Source organism: Myodes glareolus, chromosome 10 (assembly GCF_982192425.1).
Source record: "Myodes glareolus chromosome 10, mMyoGla1.1, whole genome shotgun sequence".
NCBI lineage: Eukaryota > Metazoa > Chordata > Mammalia > Rodentia > Cricetidae > Myodes > Myodes glareolus.
The window spans coordinates 52,089,320-52,115,737 of record NC_142035.1 but is presented as its reverse complement, the minus strand read 5'-3'; the positions used below and the strand labels follow the sequence as shown (position 1 = coordinate 52,115,737).

The 26,418-nt window shown below is 38.9% G+C and overlaps 1 protein-coding gene across 7 annotated transcripts in view; it reads right to left on the bottom strand.

Annotated features, from left to right (window-relative positions):
- Positions 1-26,418, bottom strand: part of Gabpb1 (GA binding protein transcription factor subunit beta 1) — a 48,961-nt gene that overhangs the window by 5,569 nt on the left and 16,974 nt on the right. For 3 of the 7 annotated variants that reach the window (XM_048459442.3, XM_048459440.3, XM_085696423.2), the window contains exons 2-8: positions 22,096-22,203; positions 18,257-18,424; positions 16,740-16,934; positions 15,099-15,246; positions 14,710-14,823; positions 9,546-9,731; positions 5,024-5,139 (exon numbers count right to left, since the gene is read on the bottom strand). In XM_048459442.3, the coding sequence (XP_048315399.2) occupies positions 5,024-5,139; positions 9,546-9,731; positions 14,710-14,823; positions 15,099-15,246; positions 16,740-16,934; positions 18,257-18,424; positions 22,096-22,203 (1,035 nt within the window). Of the gene's footprint in view, positions 1-5,023; positions 5,140-9,545; positions 9,732-14,709; positions 14,824-15,098; positions 15,247-16,739; positions 16,935-18,256; positions 18,425-22,095; positions 22,204-22,383; positions 22,448-26,418 lie in introns of those variants that run through there. The other 4 variants (XM_048459444.3, XM_048459441.3, XM_048459447.3 and 1 more) reach the window with 4 other exon arrangements.

Sequence of the window (26,418 nt, the reverse complement as noted above, 5' to 3'; positions counted from 1 at the left end):
ACATGTGAGTGTAAGTACCTACAGAAGCCAGAAGTTGTGAGGTCCCCTGGAGCTAGAGTTACAGCAGCTGTGAGCTGTTTGACAAGAGTGCTGTGAATGGGATCTGGTTCCCTGCAATAGCAGTACATGTTCTTAATCACTGAGTCATCTCTCCTAGGCCCTAACTACATTTCTTTTTCCTTAAATAAAGGACAGAGTGTACCTTACTACTACAAATTATACCAAGTTTCTCACATTTGGAGAAATCACAGAAATCAGCAGACCCACACTATAATGGATGAGCCTCTCCTTGGGAAAACCAGCTTCACGATTATAGATCTCCCTTAGCAGGTATTAAAGGTCTATTTTTTAAATTACTGTGTGTGTGTGTGTGTGTGTGTGTGTGTGTGTGTGTGTGTGTGTAGGTGCCAGTTAAGACTAGAAGAGTGTGTCAGATCTCTCTGAGAGTTGCAAGCTGTGTGTGGGTGCTGGAAAGTGAACCAGGTCCTCTGGAAGAACAGCCAGTGCTCTTAACTGCTGACCTGTCCCTTCAGCTTCAAGTCCCATTTTTTTTTTCCAGGATAAAAGCTAGGCCAGGTATCAGAACTATTTGCTTGCAACTAAAAATCAGCTGTCCGGATGTGATAAATGATGTGATTTGTATCAACATAGTTCTTGACACACAGCCACAGCTACTTGATTTGAACTGTCTGTGGCTGCTGTCTCTAACACAACAGACCTGGGCAGCTGCAGGGTTCATATGGTTCATAAAGCCAAAAAATACCTTTACTTGGCCTTCTCCATAGAAGACCCTCTTCTTCCCCAACTCTGGAGAAAGAACTTCCTGAGAAGAGATAGAGGGCATGTGACTATATAGAACTTTAAACCCTGGCAGAAGAAAGACAAACCAAGCATGGCTGGAGATTCAGCTGTGATTTCAGCACCCTGGAAGCTGAGGTGAAGAGGATTGCTGTAGTGAAAGACTAGCCTGGGCTATAAGGCTACTCCTAGACCAGCCAGGTCTATAGCAGAACCCTACCCCAAACCAAACAAAACCAAGAAAACATATAAAATAGGTGAAATAAACAAAAATAAATTTAAAAAATTATATCAAGACAGCACTTAAAATTTACAGATCATTTTTCATAAAAGCACTAATATGAAGGACCCTTTATTCATACCTGACTAAAGGACTCAGACATTTCATTTACAAAAGAAACCATCCAGATAGGCATGGTGGCATATAACTTTGATCCCAGTACTTGGGAGCAGAAGCAGGCAGATATGTTTGAGGTCAGAGCGGTCTACCTGGTGAGGCCTGGGTCAGCCAGAGTGACATAGTGAGACCCTGCCTCAAAACAAACAAACAAATACAAAGAGGATGAGAAAAAGGAGGAAAGACAAGAAGGAGAAGGAGAGAAAGTAAGAAAAATAAGGTGGAGGAACAGACAGGGTAGCTCAGGGGTAGACCTAGAATGTGCTTAGCATGTATCAGGCTTGATCCTGAACACCCACCATCCCCACAGCACAAAAAAAAAAAAAGGTCTAAAAACAAACAAACAAGAAAACTGACTAATAAACAGTCATCTCCAGAGGGCGGGAGAGATGGCTCAGCAGTTAAGAGCACTGACTGCTCTTCCAGAGGATCTGGGTTCATTTCCCAGCACCCACATGGCAGCTGTCTGTAACTCCAATATCTGACACCCTCACACATACATGCAGCCAAAAAACCAATGCAAATAAAATGAAGCAATAAATTATATAAAGTTAGCTCTGACTGGAATTCTATAACTCCCTAAGAAGCAGAGAAACCTGGCTCCTAAAACTCTTAGCGCATTGTCTCCCTCCCAAATGCATATTTACTTCCATTGAACAGCTCAAGGCTGAATCACCATAAAAGATACACTTCCCCTTCAAAGCATCTTCAACAGGGAGCCAAGAAGCAGAAGCAAAGTTGAATGCACTAACATCTTATTTGTATCTGCCTCTCCAAAATGAAAGCCATTTCATGTTCCTCACTGTCACAATGTATATGTGGAGGAACCACAACATCTATAATTAACTTTTAACAATTTAAATGAACTTTTCCAGAGATTACTGACTGCTGGAAAATTCTTATAAACAGCCACCCTGTCAGCTGTGAACCCCATGAAAAATACTGAGAAAGACCCATGAAAATTGTGCATGAGTTGAAGTTTTATATTTCTTAGTAGTTTTTTTTTAAAATCTAAGCACTACTAATACGCTTGAATGACATAAATTCTTAATGTCGTCCTGGGTAACAGGGAATACCAACCTAGCCTCTACCCACAGTTGTGACAACCAAAAATGCTTCTAAACATTGCCAAATATCCTTTAGGGTCAAAATCTCCCCACTTGAGAATCAGTTTTACAAAAAATTCTAGGGTTAAAGTTTGGTCGAGATGTCATCTAAGGAAACTGCATAAAAGCTTGCTCCTAGGATAATTCTACTGTCATCAAAGAAAATACATGTAAAAGAGTGACTTCACATGTTGTAGGAAAACAGTTCTTGGCCTGACATGAACACTGTGACTCCAGGTGCTTCATCTCTTCTAGTCTATGCAGCAACTAGACTAGAAACCTAAGAGGTCACATCACTTTGGCTTAAGCATTTCCAGCGATGAGAACAAAGATGTCCATTACCAAAAAGTTCTACTGAAAACAAAACAAATGTAAAACTCCACTGTTCTTTATACCAAATCAAACCAATCTCCCTAAAGTTTCCTTCTTAGTTCTACTTAATTACTGCACCTAGTTCCTCTTCTCTTTTGTTTATCTGGAATTACTTCCCCTATTCTCTGAAGACTAAAAAAGGAATCAGGCTGGACTTGGAGGGAAACAGGCCCCCTACTCATTAGTAAATAAAGGGATAAGCTACAATCACTATGGTTAGAAAATAAACTGTTAGTCAGGTGGTGGCGCACACCTTTAATCCCAGTCCTTGGGAGGCAGAGGCAGTTGGATCTGTGAGTTCAAGGCCAGCCTGGACCACAAAGCAACTTCCAGGACAGTTAAGGCTACACAGAGAAACCCTATCTCAATAGACCAAAGAAGTAAATTAATTGTTAAATAAACTTACATTTAATGAAATTCAAACAATTTTAAATGTTTTATTATAGAATGGAAACAAAGCAGTATTTTTTTTTTCACTTTCTATGTTCCAAAGAGACCAGCTGACAATGAAAAAAGGACAATAAAGTGAACTTCAGAGGTGCGGAGATGCTCACCCAGTAATGTGCTTATTGTGCAACCATGAGAACGTGAGTTTGGATCTCCAGGACCCATGTAAAAAGCTGGGCATGGTGCACACTTGTAATCACAAATGCTGAGGCAGAGGCAGGAGGACCCATGAGGCTTGCTGCTCCGTCTCAACCCACACCCCAGTCTAGCTGAACTGACGAGCTCCAGGCTCAGTGAGGGACCCTCTCTCAAATAAACGAGGTGGAAGGCTGGGGAGATGGCTCATCGGTTAAGTGCACTTGCCGCTCTTGCAGAAGACTTGGGTTCTGTTCCCAGTATTCACAACCATGTTTAGCTCCAGTTTTAGGGTATCTAAAGACCCTGGCCTCTGGAGACACCAGGAACACATATGATACACATATATACAAGCAAAACACTCATGCACATAAAATAAAGCTAATTAGTTTCTTTTAGTAAAAAGAAAAAAAAATAAAAACAAGGTAGAGAGTGATTGAGACACCCATCAACCTCTGGCCTCCACACGCATGCATACACATATACACCAATACATACACACACATACCACATACATACACAAGGGCATTTAGTGAGGACGAAATAAGATTCTGTTTAGTGAAGTAAGTTTTTAGTTCGTAAATCAGAACTGTCCTATAGGTGTCACTTTAAATTTTGAGAAATAAAACATCACACCCAATAGTTAACATTTAAAATTTTACTAGACATCCTGTATAAACCATTAGCCATAGATTCTTTTGTGTAAATTTTAAGGCAGGCTTTATTTATAACTAGACTCTGTTTCGTTTGATACTTGTGATTATGCCTACAATGTACCTATCTGCTATTTAATATATATGAGACTCTAGCTGTCTTTAATATTAAAGAATTGTGTTGCCATTCACTTACCAAACAAAACAAACCCCTTTCTATGATAATCAGAGCCTTTGACAAGAACAGCTAAGCAATCATCAACTTTACACACAGATGCAATAAAGGTAAAGAGGGTGCTGAAGTTATCCGTTCTCATGAAAACCCCAGAATGAAGTTAATACTCATCTAAATTCCAGTTCAGGAGAAAATAAAACCAAGACTCAAAGCTTATAGGTCAAGAGCTTGAGCAGTATCTAATATCAAAGATATTTCTATTGCATTTACTCTTCAAAGTTACTTAAGAATCATGCTTTGTGTGAGACACTGTAAGTTCAGTAGATGGAATTTTATTTATAGTCATGTAAGAGAAAGCTAAGAGATCATGATTTGTTACACCAACACATGAGTTTGGGAGAGGAAAAAGGTAGGTGTTAACACCAGTCTAAATGAATCCAAGTTCTTCAAAGGACGTACTAGGAAAATAAGCAGTTATCTTTTGTACTTACAAACAAAATGTTTAGCAAACATCAACTTTCTGTAAGAGGATTTCCAGGCCAATCAGGGAGAAGAACTTTTGAAAGAAAAGAAATTTTCAATATAAAAAGGGTATCTTCCTCCAGTGACTTATGAGAATGGTATGTATAAGTTTAACAAAAAATAAGGGGTGGAATCCAAGAACCAAAGACAGTACAAGTGTTACCAGCATAACAAACTTTGTTACAAACAAATTCTTCACTCATTCATTCATTCATTCAATGTTTATTTATTGAGGGCTTGCCATATGTATGAGGTCAAAAAGCTAAAACAAAATGATGACACTATGCACTTTCATTATTATCAAAACATAGCCAGTAATAAATAAAAATGACAAATAATAATAATAATGAAAAGAAGAAGAATAAACAATTTATTTTGGATGACTGCAGCAAAACACACCGGGTAAAAGGCTCCTTACTTCAATTTCTGCAGATTCCACCCGGTTCTCAATTATTTCCATACACTGTCTCTTAGCAGGCGGCTCTTCACTGATAACAGTTTCTTCAGCAATGTCTGTTGCTGGTACTGTTAATACTAAAATAAAAAAGGGATACTTGTTACGTCACCCCAGACAACTAAGAGATAAAGTCTCAATACTGTAGGTGCTACTTGCCTGCAGCAAGCAGCCTCAGTCATTTCAAACATTGTTCTTGTATAAAGATGCCCCTATTGGCCACCTTCATGGTCTCTCTGAAGCCCACTTACTGAAGTGGCTACTGAGGGCAATCATATACATAATATACTCATCCACAGCTGAAAGGTCAAAATAATATTAAAGATGCATATTTTAAGAGGTCTCAGGCACCTGCGAGCATAATTCCTTTTACTAGTTTCTGTGTAGTATTCTTACAATTCATGTAAAAACAACAAGTATGCATGGGACGCATATACAGAGCGCACTCTCAAACACACATGCATCACTCTGTGTCTGCTTTACCAACTCCATTTAGATTTCCTTTTCTCAGCACAGAGCTTTGTAATGCCTGCTAGTACTCTACTTGAATGCACACAATTGTGAACACTGTTCCCCATTGGACTAGTGGGCATTATTTACATTCTTAGTGTTTTCATATAAACATGTGCATATAGAGGGCGTGTACCCTGGCTAACATATTTGATAGCCAGGAAGAAAAAAAATTAATTAGTTTTTAAGTCATGAGGGAAATTATGGTCATTTTCTAAGACTATCAAAACTTTTTGTCAAAGTGGGCATGGTGGGACAGAGGCAGGTGGATCTCTGTGAGTTCAAAGTCAGTCTGGTCCACGGAGTGAGACCTTGCCTCAAAAAATAAGTAAATGTTTATTTTCTTATCAAAACATAGCCAGCATTATGGCTCCACAGGTAAGGACACTTGCCACCAAGCCTGACGACTTGAATTCAATGGATGGGATCCACACAGAGAAAGAAAAGAATGGATTCCCTCAAGTTGTGCTGACTTCCACGTGTGCTATGCTGCGCACATTCTCCTCCCAACAAGTAATGGTAAATGCTTTGTAAATTTTTGTCAAAACATTAAAAAATGTCAGCAACAAAGGTAATGCATTTAAAAGTAGTGAAACTAGTATTAATTTAATACAATGTACAGTAATTTAAAACATTAGAAATGGGGCTTAGTAGTTAAGAGCATTGGCTGCTCTTTCAGGGGACCTAGGGTTCAGTTCCCAGCATCAACATGGCAGCTCACAACTGTTTATAACTACAGTTCCAAGGGATCTGACACCTTCTTGTGGCCTCCATGGGCACTGCATGTATGTAGTACACATAAATTGTATGTGTAGAACCATACTTACATAAGTACTTAAAACATCATATATGCTAAGAAAGTATTATTTTATTAATAATAAATTATGTTTGTAACAATTCAAGAATGGAGAAAAAATTGTTAGTGTCAGCCAGGCATGGTGGGATGTACCTTTATAGCTCTTATACAACTGATATTCACCATTCCTCTCCAAAGAGAATCTCAATTTCTTGATAAGGATGTAGATCATGGTCACATAATTTAGCTCAATGCAGACAGAGAAGTCACCTCCCAGCACACGAGATCTAGGGCCTTGGTGTGTGGAACAAACTGCATGGCTGCCTACTAGTTCTTTCAATGAACACCTTGCTAACCGCTCTTCTCTCATTTAGACATTCCTAGTGGACTTGCTGGGACAGGTTCCATACTATTCAGGAAGCTCTGCATTAACTGGCATGGGATGGTCATGCTCACAGTCAGGTGCCTTCTGTAACTGAAGCATTACACCATGCTTCAGTGCTGCCCTCATTCTATACCTCCATTCTGTTCAGATGGTCAGTGACCATGATGCCGAATGGGACATTAACGGGGATCACCTAGACTTCCCAACAGTCTGACTGCTGTCACTACCAGAGTCCATCTACAAAACATCTAAAAGTGCTTAACTCTGATAGTACAGCAATGAGGTTAGACCATGGATATAAAGGAGACCCAGTGAGCTATAAGGGTCAAGTACCAACACGTCTGATTACTTATTCATATCCCCCAAACGAAACAGACTACACTACTGTCAGATTCCTTCATAATTAATGGTTCCACACTGTCATACATATCTTCTCCCTAGAATATCTATGCCAGAAGTAGTAGGAATCAAGAACTCAAGTAGTCCATTAAAGCCAACACTGCCTACAAAGAGTATAACTCAAAGTCAAAAGCGATCAGTTCAGCTATGAGGTTATGGGCTGTTTTGTTTGGTTTTTTTGCAATGGGGTAAAAGTTATAAAACTCTTCAGCGGGTGTCCCTGAAGAAGAAAGCTCCTAACGGCACTATACTCCAAAGTGTAGCACGGTCTCTGAGATGTTCATCTTCAGTGTGTGGCTGAGAAAATGAGGGTGCCCAGGCATGTGATCCTCTTGCCCATATAGGCAGTCTGGCCACAGTACAAGCATACCATGCTGCAAACAGTAAAATGGTTTCATAGCTTTGAAGTCTTCTTGTTATTAACAGGAAATACAATTTGATAGTTTTTCTGACTATTATTGTTCACTGTCACATCAACTAATTTGGTAGAGAACTTCCCACAGAAGCTGAAGTGGCAAGTAATAAGTATGCCACACTTAAAACTAGATTGTGCCTGGTTCCTGAACACCTCAAAGTGGTATCTGTTCATCCGCCATATCAAACAGCTGGCGCCCACATGTCCCTTCCTCCGCCTCTAATAACAGCTAGTACACACACTGCCTTGAGACTGTCTGGGGAACAGTGAAAGTGTGCAGTCACACTTCAGATTGCAGCCTTCCTCAAGACCTTATCATGTTGGATCACAGCACCTAATTCAAACCTTCAGGCGTTCACCACATCGGTCCATCAGTACTTGAGAAAGTACATTACCAAGGCCCCAGTGAGACCCATAAGACACCAGCACAGGTATGTCTTCTGGGCACACCCCTAGGATTCACACACAATGGCAGGTTCTCACCCTGTCTGAGGATTAGAAAAAGGTAGAAGAACCCTTTTCTAGGAGCTGTCCTAGAGCCTGCAAGGCAGGAATCCCCTCAGAACACAGTGTTTGTGTGCAAGCACAGGAACAACACATGCACACAGAACAGGATACTGTGAGTCTCACCTGCCCTTCTGTAGCCTACTCTGAGGGGGTGCATTCACTTCATGTGTATAAACAGACAATGAACAATCTGTACCAAACCTGTTTATGTTCATACTCTTTCATGAAGCATGCACATATTCTTTCGCGCTTTCAAAAAAATAATGTCTCTGGAGCCAAGTGGTTGTGACACTCACCTTTAAACCCAGCACTCGGGAGGCAGAGGCAAGCAGATCTCTGGGAGTTCAAGGCCAGCCTAGTCTACAAGAGCTAGTTCCAGGATAGGCTCCAAAGCTACAGTGAGAAACCTCATCTCAAAAAAACCAAAAAGTCTGACTTTAAAGCATTCCTCTTGGAGTTCTGTGCTGGTGGAAAGGAGACACTGGTCATGGCTTCCACAGCTGTCCAGTGTGCTGCTGTGCCAAGACAACGGCACCTCACTGTCACCCTTGTTATCAGAAGACTGAAGTTTTCCAAGCTTGCATATGCCTACCTGTCTCATGTCCTCAGAATCATTTATAATGTGCTTTCTTTTCCAAACTCAACTAGGAATATGATTAGCATTTCCTGTTTTTTGTTGTTATTGTTTGGTTGGTTGTTTTTTGTTTGTTTTGTTGTGTTTTGTTTTGTTTATTTTTGAAATTCACTTAAATCAAAAATAAGTTTCCTGACTACCCACCAGTGCCCAGTCGTATCTCGGGTATTTCACTATGCTAGCATCCTAGACTAAGATGCTCATTTGTGTACTCAAACACTTTTTAAAACAACAGTTCCATCTTTTAGGCTGTTTGTAGGAATATGGCTGATCTTAAGTATCACTGGAAAGACACTATAGCTCAAATGCACATGCTGGGCACAATTCTCTCCAGTTCTAATCAACACAGTCTGGATATGAGTGTAGTACAGACTTCTGGTCTTACAGATGAGCCTCTGCCGTCTCGACAGCAGGAACATCCTCTTGCGCTTGTCTCCACACTTCTAGAGCTCAGCTTCCCAGCTTCCCACACTTTTCAAGCTCTATACCTACCAGAGATCTGGGCCATACCCTCAACTTGTACTGCTAGTAGTTTCTGTTCTTTCACGGCATTTTTTAAAGCTCTCATTATATATGAATTGCATAAAATAGTCTAAAAAATTGTCCAATGCTAATTCTGAATTATTTGCATATTGTTTGTGGCAATATTTAAAGTTCATTTTCCACACAGAATATTTTGAGGCTAATTCCACCTACTAAGTGCTCAAGCAAGCTAATTTTAATACTAGGCTAAGTAAACAAAATCAGGGAATTATATCCATTATAAAAGGTTATATGAGTAATATTCAGTGCATGAATAAGTATTGAATGCAAACCATCACACGGACATCTAGTACTAACCTTGCTGTCCATCAGGCATGGTCACAATGATGGGCTGACCCATCCCACTGGTTGGAATGGAGTGCAAGTTTCCCAGCTGGATTCCATCTGTAACTATGGTGATGACTTGCTGACCCCCTGAGCTAACTACTTGCTGAATTGCACCATCGACAGATTCTGCGGTAACCACTTCCTCTGTGGCCACTACTAGAAGGGAAAAAGAAAGTAAAAATCATTCAATATGAATATAAATTCATTTTTTTGTCTGTGTCTTTCATACAGGTCAAGTTTACATGGTTTTTAAATGTCATTGCCAAAGGTAATATAGATGTCTATGTAAGTAGTTGACTGAAAGTTTTATAATTTATAATTGAGCTCTAACCACCTTTTTATAACCACATTTTAATAATCTTCACTCCTCTGTATCTCTTCACATGAAGTACAATATAAGATCACTGACTAATAACAAAGGTTACAGATACTTAATGAAATGACGCAACTCTGCCAGGTGATGGTGCACACGCCCTTTATTCCAGCACTTGGGAGGCAGAGGCAGGTGTATCTCTGAGTTTGAGGCCAGCCTGGTCTACAGAGTGAGTTCCAGAACAGCCAAGGCTACACAGAGAAGCACTGTCTCAAAAAAAGACTCAACTCCAATGAGAACTTTATGATTATACTCTAGACATATTTATGTATCAAGGGACATGCAGAACAAACAGGAGTCCCTTTTGGACCAAGTGAACAAAAACAGAGTTGGCCCTGTATGGCAATGTGCAATTCAACTTTTGTACAACCAAGCCCCCAGCTATGCTCTCAATAATTTCTAAGAGGTGCACAGAGAGTTCTTCTGACAGTTAAAAACTCTGCCTTTGGCATTGCCTAAGTAAAAGAAAACAAACTCTCAAGTTGATATGTCAAAACTTCTTCCCCCAGGCAGTCCTACACTGAGCCCCAAAAATGTGTGCATAAAGATATGCTAATTCGCATTCCTAACAGCTTCACAGTAGAAACTGTGAGGTAATGGGCTGGAGAGATGGCTCAGAGGCTGAGAGAACTGACTGCTGCTCCGGAGGTCCTGAGTTCAGTTCCCAGCAACCACATGATGACTCATACCCATCTGTAATGAGATTTGGTGCTCAGAACACTATATACATAATAAATAAATTTAAAATTTAAAAAAAAAGAAACTAAGATAAAACAAGAAACAATCACATACTCGTTGGCAGTAAATAAACTGTGGCCATCATACAATGGAATACAACAAAGTCACTAGAATAACTTTACACTAGTCATGTGAAAAACACGGATGAAAGTAACAAAACAGATGTAAGTAATGAAAACATGTTCTACCTGCCTTCCTCTTATGAACTGAGGAAGATTCTCCTGGAGTGAACTTTATAAAATTCTGTAATAACACGTTTAAGAGGGAGTGGAAAAGGGAAAGGTTTTGACGAAGAGTGACAATTAACTAACACAGTCAAAGGGTCACAACACAAACCCAGAATACCTCAAAACACAAACGAACTTTTGAGAGTCCTCGTTATTTTGTTTGCCTAAGCAATAATTACGTTTTGCTAGCAAGCACATCAGACAATTTCAGGAAAACAGCCATGAGACAACACAGAGAGCACACAGGAGCAATACATCCAGCAGAATAACTACTCATGTTTCCAATGCACCACCTACTGCTTTGATTTCTTTTAAGCATCCATATAAAAAAGAAAGGCTCATGGTTGAATACTAAATACTACTATTTAAAAGCTTCAGCAATGTAAGAAACTTCTGAGGTCACAACAGTAAGGCTCAACTCAAGAACTTTCATCTTTGCATTGTTAGCAGTGACTGCTATTAAAATAATAGGACCTACCTTTCATCTAAAAGGTTCTTTTAAGTTGTGTAATGATAAAGTATGTATGAAAAAAATTAAAAGGAAAACAATTATAAAGACAAAGTACACATCCCAAACCTAGAGAACAATCTGATAGCCAAATGTTGGAACATGTAAGAAAAAACAACCTTAAAACTTTAGAAGATTGTAAATATAAAGTGTATACGTGTGTGTACAAATTGGCTTAACAAAAGGTAACTGTGATATCATAAATATTCATTGATCTAATATAAAAGTCAAGCTATAATGAGGAGAAACAAACAATGTCTGTGCCTTTGAGGTTAAATTACCATGCCATAAACTAAATTAAGGCCATTAAGAAAACATTCCCTGAAAACTATCAAGACTGAACACTTTTATGTAGAAATATTTACATGAAACAAAAACTACATTACAGAAAAATATAACATTTTGAAGGTGGAATCCTATAATCTAACCTGAAATTAAGAACAAAGAAAAGTAAAACCAAAAAGACTTACATGACCCAGTAACTCATTCCTAAGTTTCAAACCCTATTCTGGAATAGACCAAAAACATAATGCATAAAAATTTCCTGATATACTTTACTTTGAGAAAGAGAATTTTCAATGGCCACTAGACACTTTATATCTTTCAAATACATCTAGCAATTATAAATTTTTAAATAGAAAAAAAAGGGAAATCATAGATTTCTATTTAATCAAGGTATTATGTAACTGGACCACAGAGAGCAAAGAAAAGTCATAGGACTACAGGCTAGGGCTAGAAAACAAAGCTACTGGGGTGGTGTATGTGGTGCATATGTATGTACAGGCACGCACGTCCATGTGTGTGCAAGCATAGGAAGAGTTAGGGCAGGCCGTCAGAGATCTTCCTCTACAGCTGGTCACCTTACTAGCGAAAAACAGGGTGTTCCACAGAACACAACTTTACCCTTTTGGCTGGCAAGCCAGCTCTTTGGAGCTACTATGTCTGCCCTCCCAATGCTTGAATTACAGGTGCATGCAGCCATACCGGGCTTTTCACCTGGAAGCCGAGGCTTCAAACTCAGGTCCTCATGTTTGCACGGCAAGCGCTCTTACCCAAAGAGGTAGTCTATGAAAAGCTATTTTTACATTAAACCCTCCACCTCATGGCACCTGAGCATGTGCTAACTGAGTCACAAGACTGGATCTCTCTAATTGGTGTGCATCGCAGTGACACATCGACCTGAACTTCTGCTGCATTCGCATTCCTTAATACCCCACCCCAGCTCTCCAGATCTTCAGTACGACAGAGCACTGAAATGAAGTCTCCACATTTAAACCACCAATGAAAGTTTTCTTTCTCCCTTTTCACTGGTGCCAGTGCCTCACGCACAGTGAGCACACATTCTCCCTCTAAGCTGCTACTGTTAGCCCTGAAACCAGCTGCCTTTGATGGCTTCTGCAAATCTAAGCACTAGCTAAAAAATGCAGCATATCAAAACGGTGATGCTTGTAGACGCTAATGGCCAGAAGTAATTCACAAAAATCTTAAGATTTACCAAGAATCAGGATAACACATATATGTTTATAGCTATAAATTAGCCAAAGAAAATGGGAAAAGGGTAAGATTTTTCTCTTTTCCAAGTGAAAAGAAATTCATTTATCTTTTTGGTAAAAACTCAATGACACCCTAAGTAAAAACATTGATCACAGCATCTCATCCACAGAATATGCAGACAGTGAACAATTATTATTAAATAAAATTTGGAAAAGAATGAATTGAAGGTTATTCTTTACTCTTATAAGCAAATATGATCCAAATATGATCATTTAAACTACAGCTAGAATAACATTTCTCAAGGTTTGGGAGGATTGTGCATGTCTTTACTTTCTTTAAGGCACAGTATCACCTAGGCTGACTTTGAACTAGTCATTCTGTCTTAGTTCTTGAGCAGCTGAGACTATTGGCAGGCACTATGGTACCTAACTACTTCAAGATTTCCCTAAAATTTCCAAATTAAAACAAATAATTTATTTACACAATAACTAAAAGACAATGTGAGGAGAATATAAAAGCAAATCAGGTTGGAACCAACTACCTGTCGATATTACATGTCATCATCTGAACACAGCTAAACTAACACCCTACCCCACTCCTTTGAAACAGGGTCTCACTGTGTAGCCCTGCATGGCCTCATGGAACGCATAGAGATCTGCCTGCCTCTGTTGCCTGAGTGCCCGGATTATAATTGGGTGCTACTATGTTCAGATATGGGGCACAGCTAACCTTTCTTTTTTGTCCTTTTTTTTTTTTTTTTTTTTTTGGTTTTTCAAGACAGGGTTTCTCTTGTGTAACAGTCCTGGCTGTCCTGGAACTAGGCAAGCACTACCATCTCCCAACCCAGTTAGCCCCCGCTTTTTTTTTCTTTTGGTTTTTCGAGACAGGGTTTCTCTGTGACTTTAGAGCCTGTCCTGGAACTAGCTCTTGTAGACCAGGCTTTTCTAATATTTTTATCAAATACTGCCAAAATTAAATTTATAAAAATGCAAATTCATATTTACCTACTCTATGTAAACAAGTCACAAAATAGCAAAAACCAAGGGCCAAAATGGGCAAGCACATGTTTTATGTGACCCATACAAGTTTGCTTTCCATTTTGTTACTAAAATTTAGCAGTTTTTATGCATTTATTCTCTTGGTTTTGTCTTCTCTTGTTTCTTTGAGACAGTATCACACTGTGTAGCCCAGGCTGAAACAGAACTTATGATTCCCCCTTTCTCAGCCTGGGATGCTGGGATGACAGGAGTACAGACCATGCCTGATTTATTTATTTTTTTTTTTAAAGAAAAACATCTAGATTTTTTTTTCTAGTTTCCCATGTAAACACAGGTTCTGGCAAGATGGGACACATTACCACACTCAGGGCGAGCCCAGCAGTGGGTGTTCATCCCACTTCACACTAGCTAAAAAGAACTCTCCAACCTCAGTCCTCTGTCATCCTCCTGCCTCTGCGTCAAGCCCTTGCACCTCTATCTTTCCTTCCTTACTATATTTAATAAAAATGGGATCAGGATATTGAGTCACACTGGTGGCTGATACAAAAAAAAAAAACATAAGAAGTAGTAACCTTAATTAATAAGAAATAAGACAGTAACAAGAAATGTAGGCAACTGATTCTGAAGAAACTGCAGAGGTTAAAACAAACTCTAAGTAAAGACTCTTGAAGAAACAAAATAGTCTACTAAATCATGAAGCGGTTTCTGAACAGGACTCAAACAGCACTAAGCACAGAGGAAACCCCGACAGTGGCCTATGAAAAGGTCAGTGGACAGATCTGACTTGTTCTCTGACCTGGAGTCTCTGAAGAGTTGGACAATGGGGCAGACGCCTCCGCTAAGGCAGCTAATGTAGCTAATACTGATGTAGAGGAGTTCCCAAACTGAACAGCAGATACTCCTGTTTCATCTACAAGAGAAGAAAAGAGAATTTAAATCAGGGTGCTTAACCCAATGCATCCTGCTCATCTACGTCCACTCAAGTCTTAACTAATGCTGGACAGCATGGTGCTGCACTGCTGTCACACGCTGTAAGACTGCCTTTCTTCAGATTCATCTACCTTAGAAGGATGGAGACCGGAGAGCAGATGTTATTCTTACCCTCATTGTCCAAGTGTCCTTCCTTAAACTGATGATACCTACTAATGTAACATCCTAACAGCTGTCCTACATGCATCTCAATACCTGTTGCCTTGGATGAATTTTCTGAAGATACCAGACCTGTTAGGTTCACCACCCCTCCAGGTCCAATGATGAACTGTGGTGTGGCAGTGTGTATTGTCACAGTGTCAGGACTCTCCGGGTTGGTGTTGATTTGGTTCTGCATAGCAATCTAGGGAACAAATTATCACAATACTTTCAGAATTACAGGCAGCACATGTGGGACAGGCTTTCAATGCAGTACATAAATATACATATGAAGAAGCAGTCTCTCAGAAGAGTCACACAATTCAATGGGAAGACTTGCTAATGAAGCACCGAGAGTGCAGCTCTAAGTATAGGTGTGAATTCACACCCTATAGCCTTCTGTTGAGTGACAGCAAACCCCACTGGAGGAGAAATTAGTATCTGAAAGGTGTCTACAGAACGCATGAAAGGTAGTCTACTGTTCCGTCAAATTAAATTATTTCTACCACACTAGGCAATATATAACATGACATATTAAAGTATGACCTTCCCATTTAATTGTTCTCAATCTTTAAATCTCAACCCTTAAAGTGTATTCCTAGATATGAAAAATGAGAAGAGTCAACGTAAAACTCATTATTTCCCAGCACATAGCACATCTCATAAGTAAGTTGTGGAGTTCAATGAAGTCAGGAGATCTCAGAGAGTTCTACTGAGAACAGAACAAGAAGACAAGCAAGAAGGAATCCTGCAAACACAACTATGTCTACAACAGTTGTTTTGTTTTTACAGAGGGTGAAAAAAAGAAAGAAACCAGAATAACAGACTGTATCACAAACCCTGACAAAGTTCTGCCACTCTCAGTCAGCTGTGTCTGCCCTGGTGCCTACTGCGTGTGCCACTGGAAGCGCTAGCCCTGTCGAGGGGCTGAGGGAAAGACAGGGTTAAAAGGAGGAGCTGCCTAGGGAAATTCCCAAAAGCTGCACCATGAGAAAAAGGATGTATGGGGAAGGGGTTATCTAGACAGGAATCAAACCCAACTGGGAATCACTTTTATCTAAAGTAAACCTTTTCATTCACATCCCTGGGCAGCTAAGCCCAGACAAATAAAAGCCCTGCATAGTGAGACAGACCAGCTTGCTAGATCCCAATTTACATTTTAAAAAATTTGCACATAGTAGTAGACAAAGTAAATTTAAAATAAAGAGGGGGTCAGGACAGTTCAGTGAATAAAGGAACTTGCCAGAGAAGCTTGAAGACCTTAGTTCAGTCCCCAGAACCCACGTGAAGAAGGAGAGGTGCCTCCAGTTACCCTCTAACCACCCTACACCTGCCCCACACCATGCATAATCAATTCTAATTTTTGAAACAGACAAAATAGATTATAAAAAAGATTGTATCACTCATCAGAGGGACATTAATTTCTGAGTCTTTATAAAGTAGTTTACAACTGATTTGATAAAACATGACATCCAAATGTGTGACAAAATAATTATGTCTAGAAGGGGATTCAGAAACTGAGAGCACAGAGGTTAGCGCCTCATCTAACTTTCCAGAGCACAAACAGTAATGAACAGAGAGGAAGTGGAGAGAACAAGGCCATTCAAAAGAACTGAATCCAACAGGAGAAGCTACAAGACAAAGAGTATCCATCTGTAAGCTGCCTTTCATGTTTTCTTAAACTCAAAGCCAAGTTACCTGTAATATCTCTGCTAAATCTTCATTTCCATTGTCTATTGAAATATCAAATGCAGTTTTACAAAATTTACTCTGCGTGTGTACATCAGCACCATATTTGATTAAAAGTTCCACCACCTCTTGATGATTATGTTCTGTTGCCCAATGCAGAGCTGTCATCTTTAACATATCCTTTGCATTGACGTCAGCACCATGCTAAAAAATATTTCAAAATCAGTAATATTTCAAGATATGAAATATAAAGAATCCCTGATATGAGAGTATCAGCCACAATGCTTCTACACAAGAAAAAGGACCATTAATTTGAGGGGAGGGGTGTTAATATATGTTATTGATATATGTTAGCAATCATCAGTTATCTGTGACCTAATCATTTTTCTACCATGATTGTTTTCCTAGTTACTTTCCTTTCTTGAAATAAGACAATTATGTTTTTAGCTACTCAATTCGGGGCACAATGGGCTAGAGTGGCCTTACAGGCGAACAGCAGCTGAGTTTTCCTCTGGAACACTTTAATGGTTTATGGTGGATAACCCTCTCATCCCTCACAATTAAATATACCCTTTGCTTTCAAAACAAGCACAACCCAAGGAGTCAAAAGGAAGCTGTCTGAGGCAGTGTCTGCTATGTCAGGCAAGGAATGGCTGGCTAGTCAGCATACTTCAGCTCATCAGGTACAGGTGCGCTTTGCATAAATAAGCCCTGGAGCTCAGTAACAAATAGAATATGAAACATCCCAGCAACGATTTCCACTCTTCTCTCATGTTGAAATGATAATGTTTTAAACACAAAAAATTAAATATTAAAATGAGTTTTTACTTTTTTTTGTTTGCTTTTGGTTTTGGTTTTGGTTTTTCAAAATAGGGTTTCTTTGTGTAGCTTTGGAGCCTATCCTGAAATTCACTCTGTAGACCAGGCTGGCCTCGAACTCACAAAGAACTGCCTACATCTGTCTTCCAAGTGCTGGGGTTAAAGACACATGCCACCACTGCCCAGTGAATTTTTATTTTTTCATGTGGCTTTAGAAATACCTAGGATTACATGTAATTTGTCCTCTAGATTTCCTTGCATTTCTTTCACATGGGTTCATCTATAGGTTAGGATGAAAAGGGTCAAGGATAAAGGCTGTCATTGTCTGAGAATCTTCTGTGTGACCTAAAGATAATTTAATTAGATTTTAGATGACTAAAGATAATTTAATTACTTATTAATCTGCATGCTAGTCATCCAAGACTATTCTTCCCTGCATAGGATTCTGACTGAATTAAGTTCTTCACCCAAAGGACTGACTTTCAATAGTTAGCAATTAACTGAGAATACACCTACAGGAAGATTTTTCCCTACAAAGAAAACTTTAAGGCAATATTCATTTGACAGACTTATACACATCAATAACAAACGCTCTATCACACAAAAAAACCAAAAAGTAGGTACTTAATAAAACTCTTTCCTTTTTTCATCTTACAAAGTTTGTATGGGGTTTGGATTCAAAATCTAAGTACAAAAAGAAGACATACCTTAAGTAAAACTTCTACTATGCTGGCATGGCCCTCAGAAGCTGCCATGTGCAATGGTGTCCGGTCCACTTTGGTCCTGGCATCCCTACTTACACCGGCTCGGAGAAGTACCTCTGTGGTAGAGTAATGCCCATACTGTGCGGCCAGATGAAGTGGAGAAGTTCCCAACTATAACATAGGAACACACGCATACACATGCACAAAAAAGAAATTCCAGGTTTTAGCTGCTTTTAATATACTTTTACTACAAACTATATTTTTAAACAGTGATGCACATTACATTGTGTATTTGAATTACTATGTAATTCACACATCAAAAGAAATTACTCAATTCAGGCTTATCTTCACAAGCCCTCAAGAGGTCCCACACATGTATCAGTGTGGAAAGGTCAGTGGTCCCTTTTCATTCAATTCTCTTCTTGCCCCTTCTTTCCCTTTCTCTACAGTTAGACAAGATCTCAAACTTGAGATCCTGCCTCAGCCTCCTAGCTCTTTATTACTAACAGAAAAACAACCTTAATTAATTTTATTGAAAATTAGAGCTAATTATGACCTGAGAATTAAGACGAGCTTCATATCAGAGGGGTGTATCTAGATAGGTGAAGTTTATAGGTCACATTATATTACATGCATTAAGAAGCACAGAAGAGCTCACTAATTCCGATTGCCAGTCAATGACGTTAAAAGAGCTATTTCACCAGAACATGAACTTTGCCAGGCTGTCATTGTTAAATAGCAACTGTTTTAATTTTTTATTTATTTTAGATTTACTAATTTTACTTTATGTGTATGAATGTTTTGCCTAAATACATGAATGTGACATAATCCCAAGAACTGAAGTTATAGATAGCTATGAGCCAACAAGTGGGTACGTGAAATTGAACCCAGGTCCTCTGCAAGAACAAGAGTACTTAACCACTGAGTCATCTCCCTAGGCCACCATCTTAGTTTTTAAACCACTCTCTATGGACCTTCGTTTACTGGTTTCATAGCACGGGTACTATTATTACCTTGATAAGGCAGTAAAGGAACCTGAAGTACAGAGAGGTCACCAATTTGCCTAAAGCCACATAAGTGACATAATACAAAACAAACCTTAGAAATAATTAATTACAACAAAAATCATTTATTTTATATAGGTTTTAACAGACCCTCACAGATCAAAGATGAGACTGTTGAATAACCCTTTCTTTCATGCTTTGTTGTATTTTTATATAACTAGCCTTTTCTCTACTCTCATAGTCTATATTTAATGAAAACCTTTAACAGTACACCAAACAACCACTGAGATTTACGAGATTTACTCAGTGAAGTACTGAGGTCTACTTTGTATTTCTATTGTTATTCTTGATATTTTTCCTTTTTGGTTTACATGCAAGAAAAAAATATGTGTAACATGCATACTTACATGTAGTTTCAAGAATAGTTAATGCCTGTAAAGTCAACACCAGAGTCTGGAAGGAAAACCTGTCTAGTAATTTTAAGTCCTCCTACATGTTGTCCTCCGATCATAATAAACCCTTCCTTAGTCGGATAAATGCTACTCAAAAAAGAATTGATTCTGGTATGTATGTGTGGTATAGTTCTAGGGATCCAAACCAAGGCCCTCATACTTGCAGCGCAAGCATTTTACCCACTAAGCCGTTTCAGAATTTTCTGACAAGCACTGCTTTTATTTCTATCAACCACAAACCCTTAAATGGTATAGTTGATTCTTTACTAGTTTGATTCTTTACATGTACTTCTGATTTTTCAACTTAATATTATGTTTACAAAATGTTAATGGGCATAAATATAGTACACTAACTTGCTCTACAACATTCCACTCCATGAAAAAGCTGTAGACTAATCAACTGATGAAGACTGCTTTGTTAACGCTTTGTTATTATAAACAATTCTGCTACAGAGGGTCTTCTAGTAACTTAAGCACATAACCAAGATTTTATTCAGTATTCTAGCTCAACTGATACAAATGGCATATACATATTAAAATTTATTAAGCATGGTCAAGTTGTCCTCCAAAATGGCTACATCAATTCACCTTTGTACCATCTCGTCACCGATGCTGGCCCTACTTTTCATTCACTGGGAGCTGACCACAATTTCATGTCTACCGGCCATCCTAACTTTATCTTGGTGAAGTGCCACTCTGAGTCACCTGTTGGTCCATTCCTGACCCACAGGAACTCCTTGTATACATACAGTGGACACTAATTCTTATTTACATGTATTTACATACATGGTACTACAGCACCATGATGAAATATCTAGTATGCATTTAAAAAGAATTATTTATCTTATGTGTATGAATATCTGCATGTATGTCTGTGCACCGTTATGTATGCAATGCCTGTAGAGTTCAGAAGAATCCTCTGGAACTGAAGTTTCAGGCAGTCGTGAGCTGCCATCTAAGTGCTGAGCAATGAACCCAGGTCCTCTTCAAGGGTGACAAGTGTTCTCAACCAGAGACAGCTCTCCAGCCTCATAGGCACACATTTTCAACAAGCTGACTACTATAAATTTGTGGGTACTTATCAATTCTGGAAATTCTAAGCAACTGAACTTCAATCTACTTCACCCTGATCCACACTCATTTTGTGGGTCTACTATACTGATGAGTACTGGGCTGCTTCCAGCTTTGTTAGCATGTATAATGTTCATTTTGTGGGTCAGTGTCTCTCACCACTCCTGATATCACATTCTGTGTGTCCACATTTCACGCTGGGTTTCCTACCACCGGCTCTAAGCTGTCTGCAGTTGTCTCTCACTAGTTCCTAGTCTCTTCAGTCCTCAGGTCTGCCCACTGTCAGGTTGTCTCAGTGAGACCTCCCAGCTGCTTTGTGCTTCGGTGTTACTCAACTGCTAGTTCCCTTGCAATTTCAGTAGTAGATATAAAGTTGGAATTTAAAAACATAGGCTTCTGAGGGGACATGAATTTGCTTCTGCCAGGGACCTGAGCACAAAGGAACTGTACATTCACTCCTCTGCCTAGTTTCTCGGGGACACAGGTGTTTGACTTCAAATGCACGAGACATGGCTTGTGACCCCAAACTCCCTTCAATAAACTTTTCTTGCTCTCCCTCAACACCGATTAACATTTATTTATTTGCAGTGCCCCACGCTGGGTCTCACTATGAAGCTTTGGCTATCCTTGGAATTCATTACACAGATCCACATGCCTGTGCCTCCCCGGTCACATTTCTTACAGTTTCTCAAGCAGCAACGGAAAGGCAAGCTTCTTTTTTCAGGAGCAGTTAGTTAAATCCCCATCTTCACTATATTGTGAATTAGCGATTCTTTCCCTGTTAATCTTTGAATTGAATCCAGGCAGCTATATGTGTAATCACACCAAACTAGTGCAGTTCAAAGTCCTTACAACAACCTTTATTCATAGATATTGATTGGATATGACTATTATCAAGAAAACAATATGCGCAATGTGTTCATTTAAAAGACAATTTAATTAGGAATTGGAGAAATGGCTCAGCCACTGAGAGGATGCACTTCTCTTGCAGATGACTCAGTTTCAGGTTCTAGCACTCGTGTCCGGTAACTAACAACTGCCTGTAACTCAGCTCCAGGGGACCCAACACCTCTGACTTCACCTCACAGACAACTGCAGTTACATGAACATGAACATATCCACACACATAAACAAATTAAAAATTATAAAAATAAATCCTTCTAAAAGATAGTTATAATTATAAAATCTGAACAAATAACCCCCAAAGTGAGTATGTGTATATTATATCATTTACAAGCATAAATACTGGCTAAACTTTTATCTGGGAAGAAGGAAGGAGGAGGAAGAAATAAAGCAACATTAAATCACTCTTTACCCAGTCTGTAGTAAAAGGAGCTCCATTTGCCATCAAAATACGAACTTCGTCATCTTGACCTGCTCGTGCCGCTTCTAAAAGCTTCTTCCCCAAATCTACCAGGGACATCTGGATGAAACACATGAACTGACATCAGCATCTCCATTATATACTGTGAATGACTCCCCCTCATTCCTAATTCTCAGTTATCCCTTCAAGTGTGCTATGGTTAATCTAAAACTAAAGATCACACAAAACAATTTATATTTTAATTCTTAAAATATATCTCTTTTCTCACTAAGTTTTTACCTGAGTAAAACTGGTTTAAACTCTCCACACATGGCCAGTAAACGACAGACGACGTAAAGCAGCAGGCACAGTGAGCCTGAGAATTAAAAGTGGCGTCTATTTTTATTGGAGCCTGATGACATTGTTATAAAGTACAGTTAAAGTACGAGATATTGTCTCCCCACCCTCTTCTAAAACAGTGAGTGTGCTCAAATTCTAAAACACAGGCCTTCTGCTCAGGGGCACACAGTGCACACCTATGTCTTCATACTCCACACATGTACTAAAAAGCAGTCGGGCAGTGGCGGCATACTTAATCCAGCACTCAGGAGGCAGAAGCAGGCAGATCTCTGTGAGTTCGAGGCCAGCCTGGTCTACAGAGTTCCAGGACAGGCTCCAAAGCTACAGAGAAATCCTGCCTCAAAAACAACAACAACAACAACAACAACAAAAAAGTACTAAAAAGGGAGTTGAATGGTCTTCTGGGCAGGACACGTGTCTTACTATAAATCTACAGAGATTTTATCTTGAATTCAAAAATTCTCTAAAGGCTAATGTCCCAGTCAAGGGAGGGAGAAGAAAGGAGGAGGCAGGGAAGATAGACAGATGTGTCAGAAAAGGCCAAGACAGGAATCCATAGGTGAACAAAGACTTGAACTGGTCACAGGAGTTCATATTCCAGAGACGGTCATTCTGAGGAGTGGCCAGAAGCTTACTCTTTTACACTGTAGAATATGCTTTGGAAAGAGAACTGAGAAAACTGCAGTTCTCTGAGACAAATCTTTTGAGATTTAGTAAGAAAAAGATGTGGCTGGGATTCAAATTTGTCTAAAACAGAATACACACACAAGGTAAAACGTCATAAATGAGAAGTGAACCACAGGGCAGGAGTGACGTATGTCAACAGCCTCCGCTCACGAAAAACACATGCGACAGTGACAGATCTTGGAATGGTATTTCTTCCAGGAAGGGATAAAATATGCTATATACTTAGAAGAAACGCTAGGAGGTACAAAAGAGGTAACTACAAGAAAATCTTAAGTTCTGGAAAGAACTATGCCCAATTCTCTTATATTTTAGTAGATCCTGTAATGTAAGAGCATTCATGCCAAACCCAGGAATAACCACAGAAAACCTTGAACACCAGGTGGTATGCGCAGATGAGATTTCTTAGGAGTTATTCTTTGTATAACAATAAAAGAATTCATAACCTATGCTGTGGTAAGAGAAAGCTGACATACGCAGTTGTAGAGTTGATATGGGTTTTTCTTTGTGTTTTTGTTTGCATGTGACACTTGTAACATTTCTTTTACCTTTGACCTTCTAGTTTTCTTTCCCTCCCCCCCTCCCATTTTTCTCAGTAACCCAAGGTCTTTAATCACTGCAAACACACTGAACTTCTGATCTCTGACAGAGGTCTTTCCCTCAGAGACAACAGAAGTGTAACAGTAACCATCACACTCAAAAGGCAGTGGAAGCTTAAGCAGTGCTATTAAAGACAACATAATCTTTAAAAGAGAAAGGAAAAGTTGATCCCTTCCCTATAGATGTATTGCAAACTCCAAACTATTGAACACAATATCCATACTGTAGATAAGCCAAATTTCACTTAAATCTGTCTCTAAAATAAAACCTATCTTTCAAATAAACATTTTTAATGTTGTATACAACAGAAACACTTTACAGTGTTTATACAGTCAGATGAGTCTATTTGGCATACACAGTGCCAGACAAAGAAATATCTGGAGCATATCTACAACATGCCAGACTAGATTTTTCTCATTCTGAAATTAGTCTGTCTTCTTTTTTCATCTTGATTTGTATACATTCTGGATAGTAGGTCCTTTGTCAAATATAAAATTATCAATAACTCCTTTTCAAATCCTGATTTCTTTACTCTCTATCCCATTATCTTTGATATCATATACTATCTTCTATGCATAAGTAACTTAAGTTTTATATAAAAAATGTGATATTTCTACATATTCAAAAATAAAAGTCAGTCTTAGTGACACATATCCATGTCTATACCCCAGCACTCAATGAAGTGGAGGCAGGAGAATCTTGAGTTTGAAGACATTTTTTAGTATATTTATAATATGTTCATACCTGTGCAAGACCTTGACTCAGCAAGCAAAAACACACAAACAAAGAAAAAATAAAATCAAGAACAGAAGATGTATGCTTAGCACCAAAGATAACTAGCATATGCTAACTTTTTAATTATTTAAGAGGTCTGACTCAACAAGCCAGGGTAGAAGCAGGCAGGTGGTTCAGTGAGTTATGCACCTGGAGCACTCATGGTCCACTGACCTGCAGGCTTGGACTCTGTCCAAGGTCCAGCCTAGCTTTTACTGAGATGTTGGTTCTGGTGGGGGGGGGGGGATTCTGAAACCTCAGACTAATAGAATTCTCTTTTAGTAGGTATAGTCCTCCTTAATTGCAACTCAACTAAAAAATGCTTTAGAGCCAGAAGATAGTGGCACACGCCTTCAATCCTAGCACTCAGGAGGTAGAGGCCCATTGATCTCTGAGTCAGGGCCAGACTGGTCTACAGAGGGTGTTCCAGGGCAGCCAGGGAAAAGCCATCTCGGAAAAAACAAACAAAGAAACAAATAAAAGTTAAATGCTTTATAGTTTGGGGCAATGAAACGAAGGCTGGAATCAAAATATTCTGAGTTTTAAAAACGATGGCAATGTAAAGGCCCAAATGGCACAGTGTTTGAAAGCGACCTGTAAACATTTAGCACATCTGAAATCTGCAGTTGTTACAGGTGTCTACACATACATCCCACTTTCAGAACAGATTTTGCAAATTTTACACAGACAAAAAAAGACAAAAGTTTTTAATAAAAGAAATTGCATTTATAAATGATCTATATTAGAATATAAGAAATCTCCAGTTATAGACAAGTACTACCCATGTTGTACAACAGATATCTTCCATTTTGGTTGCTAATAAAAGACTACACAATGCAAAAAAAAAAAGTCTGACTCAAAATAAAATGAGGTAGGAAGCATAAACAAGAATCCAACAAAGTAGCAAAAGAACATGACGCACATGTATTCTGAAAAAAGAAAGGACTTGCTGGCTGTCACTGACAGATGTAAAATTATTTATTTATTTGTTTGTTTGCTTGTTTGTTTTTCAAGACAGGGTTTCTCTGTAGCTTTGGAGCCTGTCCCAGAACTAGCTCTTGTAGACCAGACTGGCCTTGAACTCACAGAGAACTCACTCTGCCTCCCAAGTGCTGGGATTAAAGGTGTGCGCCACCACCACCCAGCATAAAATAATATTAAAGTGTGATTTAACTTACACTTTCATGTACTGCTCTATACTGTATGCAAACAGCAGTTAAAAGTAGACTAACTTTAACTTTATTTAACAAATTTGTTAAAATATTTAAGACTGTTGCTGGGCACTCAGGAGGCAGAGGCAGGCGGATCTCTTTTGAGTTCAAGGTCAGCCTGGTCTACGAGAGCTAGTTTTGGGACAGGCTCCAAAGCTACAAAGAAACCCTGTCTTGAAAAACAAAACAAAATAAAAGTGTCAAAAACCCACTGATTAAATTACTTCCCCTCAATGATCCTATTCTAAAGAGAAAATATAGATAAGTGACATTTGAAACAATCTAAAGGCAGAAAAGTAGTTCAGTTAGAGAAACCACAGGATGCAAATGTTTGAAGCTATATAACACAGAGTTATGTGATGCTAAGCCAACAAACAGTTTGCATATCAAAACGTGTATAAAGAACAAAATATAGTAACAGGTGTGGTGGCATACAGATGTAATCTCAGCAACTGTGAGACTGAAGTAGATAAAAGGTCATAAATTCAAGGTCAGCTGGCGACACAACCTGCCTTGGAATATATATGTATCATACTTTTGGATCACCTGTTGATATTTTTAGTACTATACATAACATATGATATATGTAAGTACAAATATGTATATATTAGTTCTAAAATATTAGCAAGTGATCCAATAGTATGATTATGGGGAAATTTCCCATTTTACAGTTTCTGCAGTGTTACTATTCTGCCTACTTAATTTT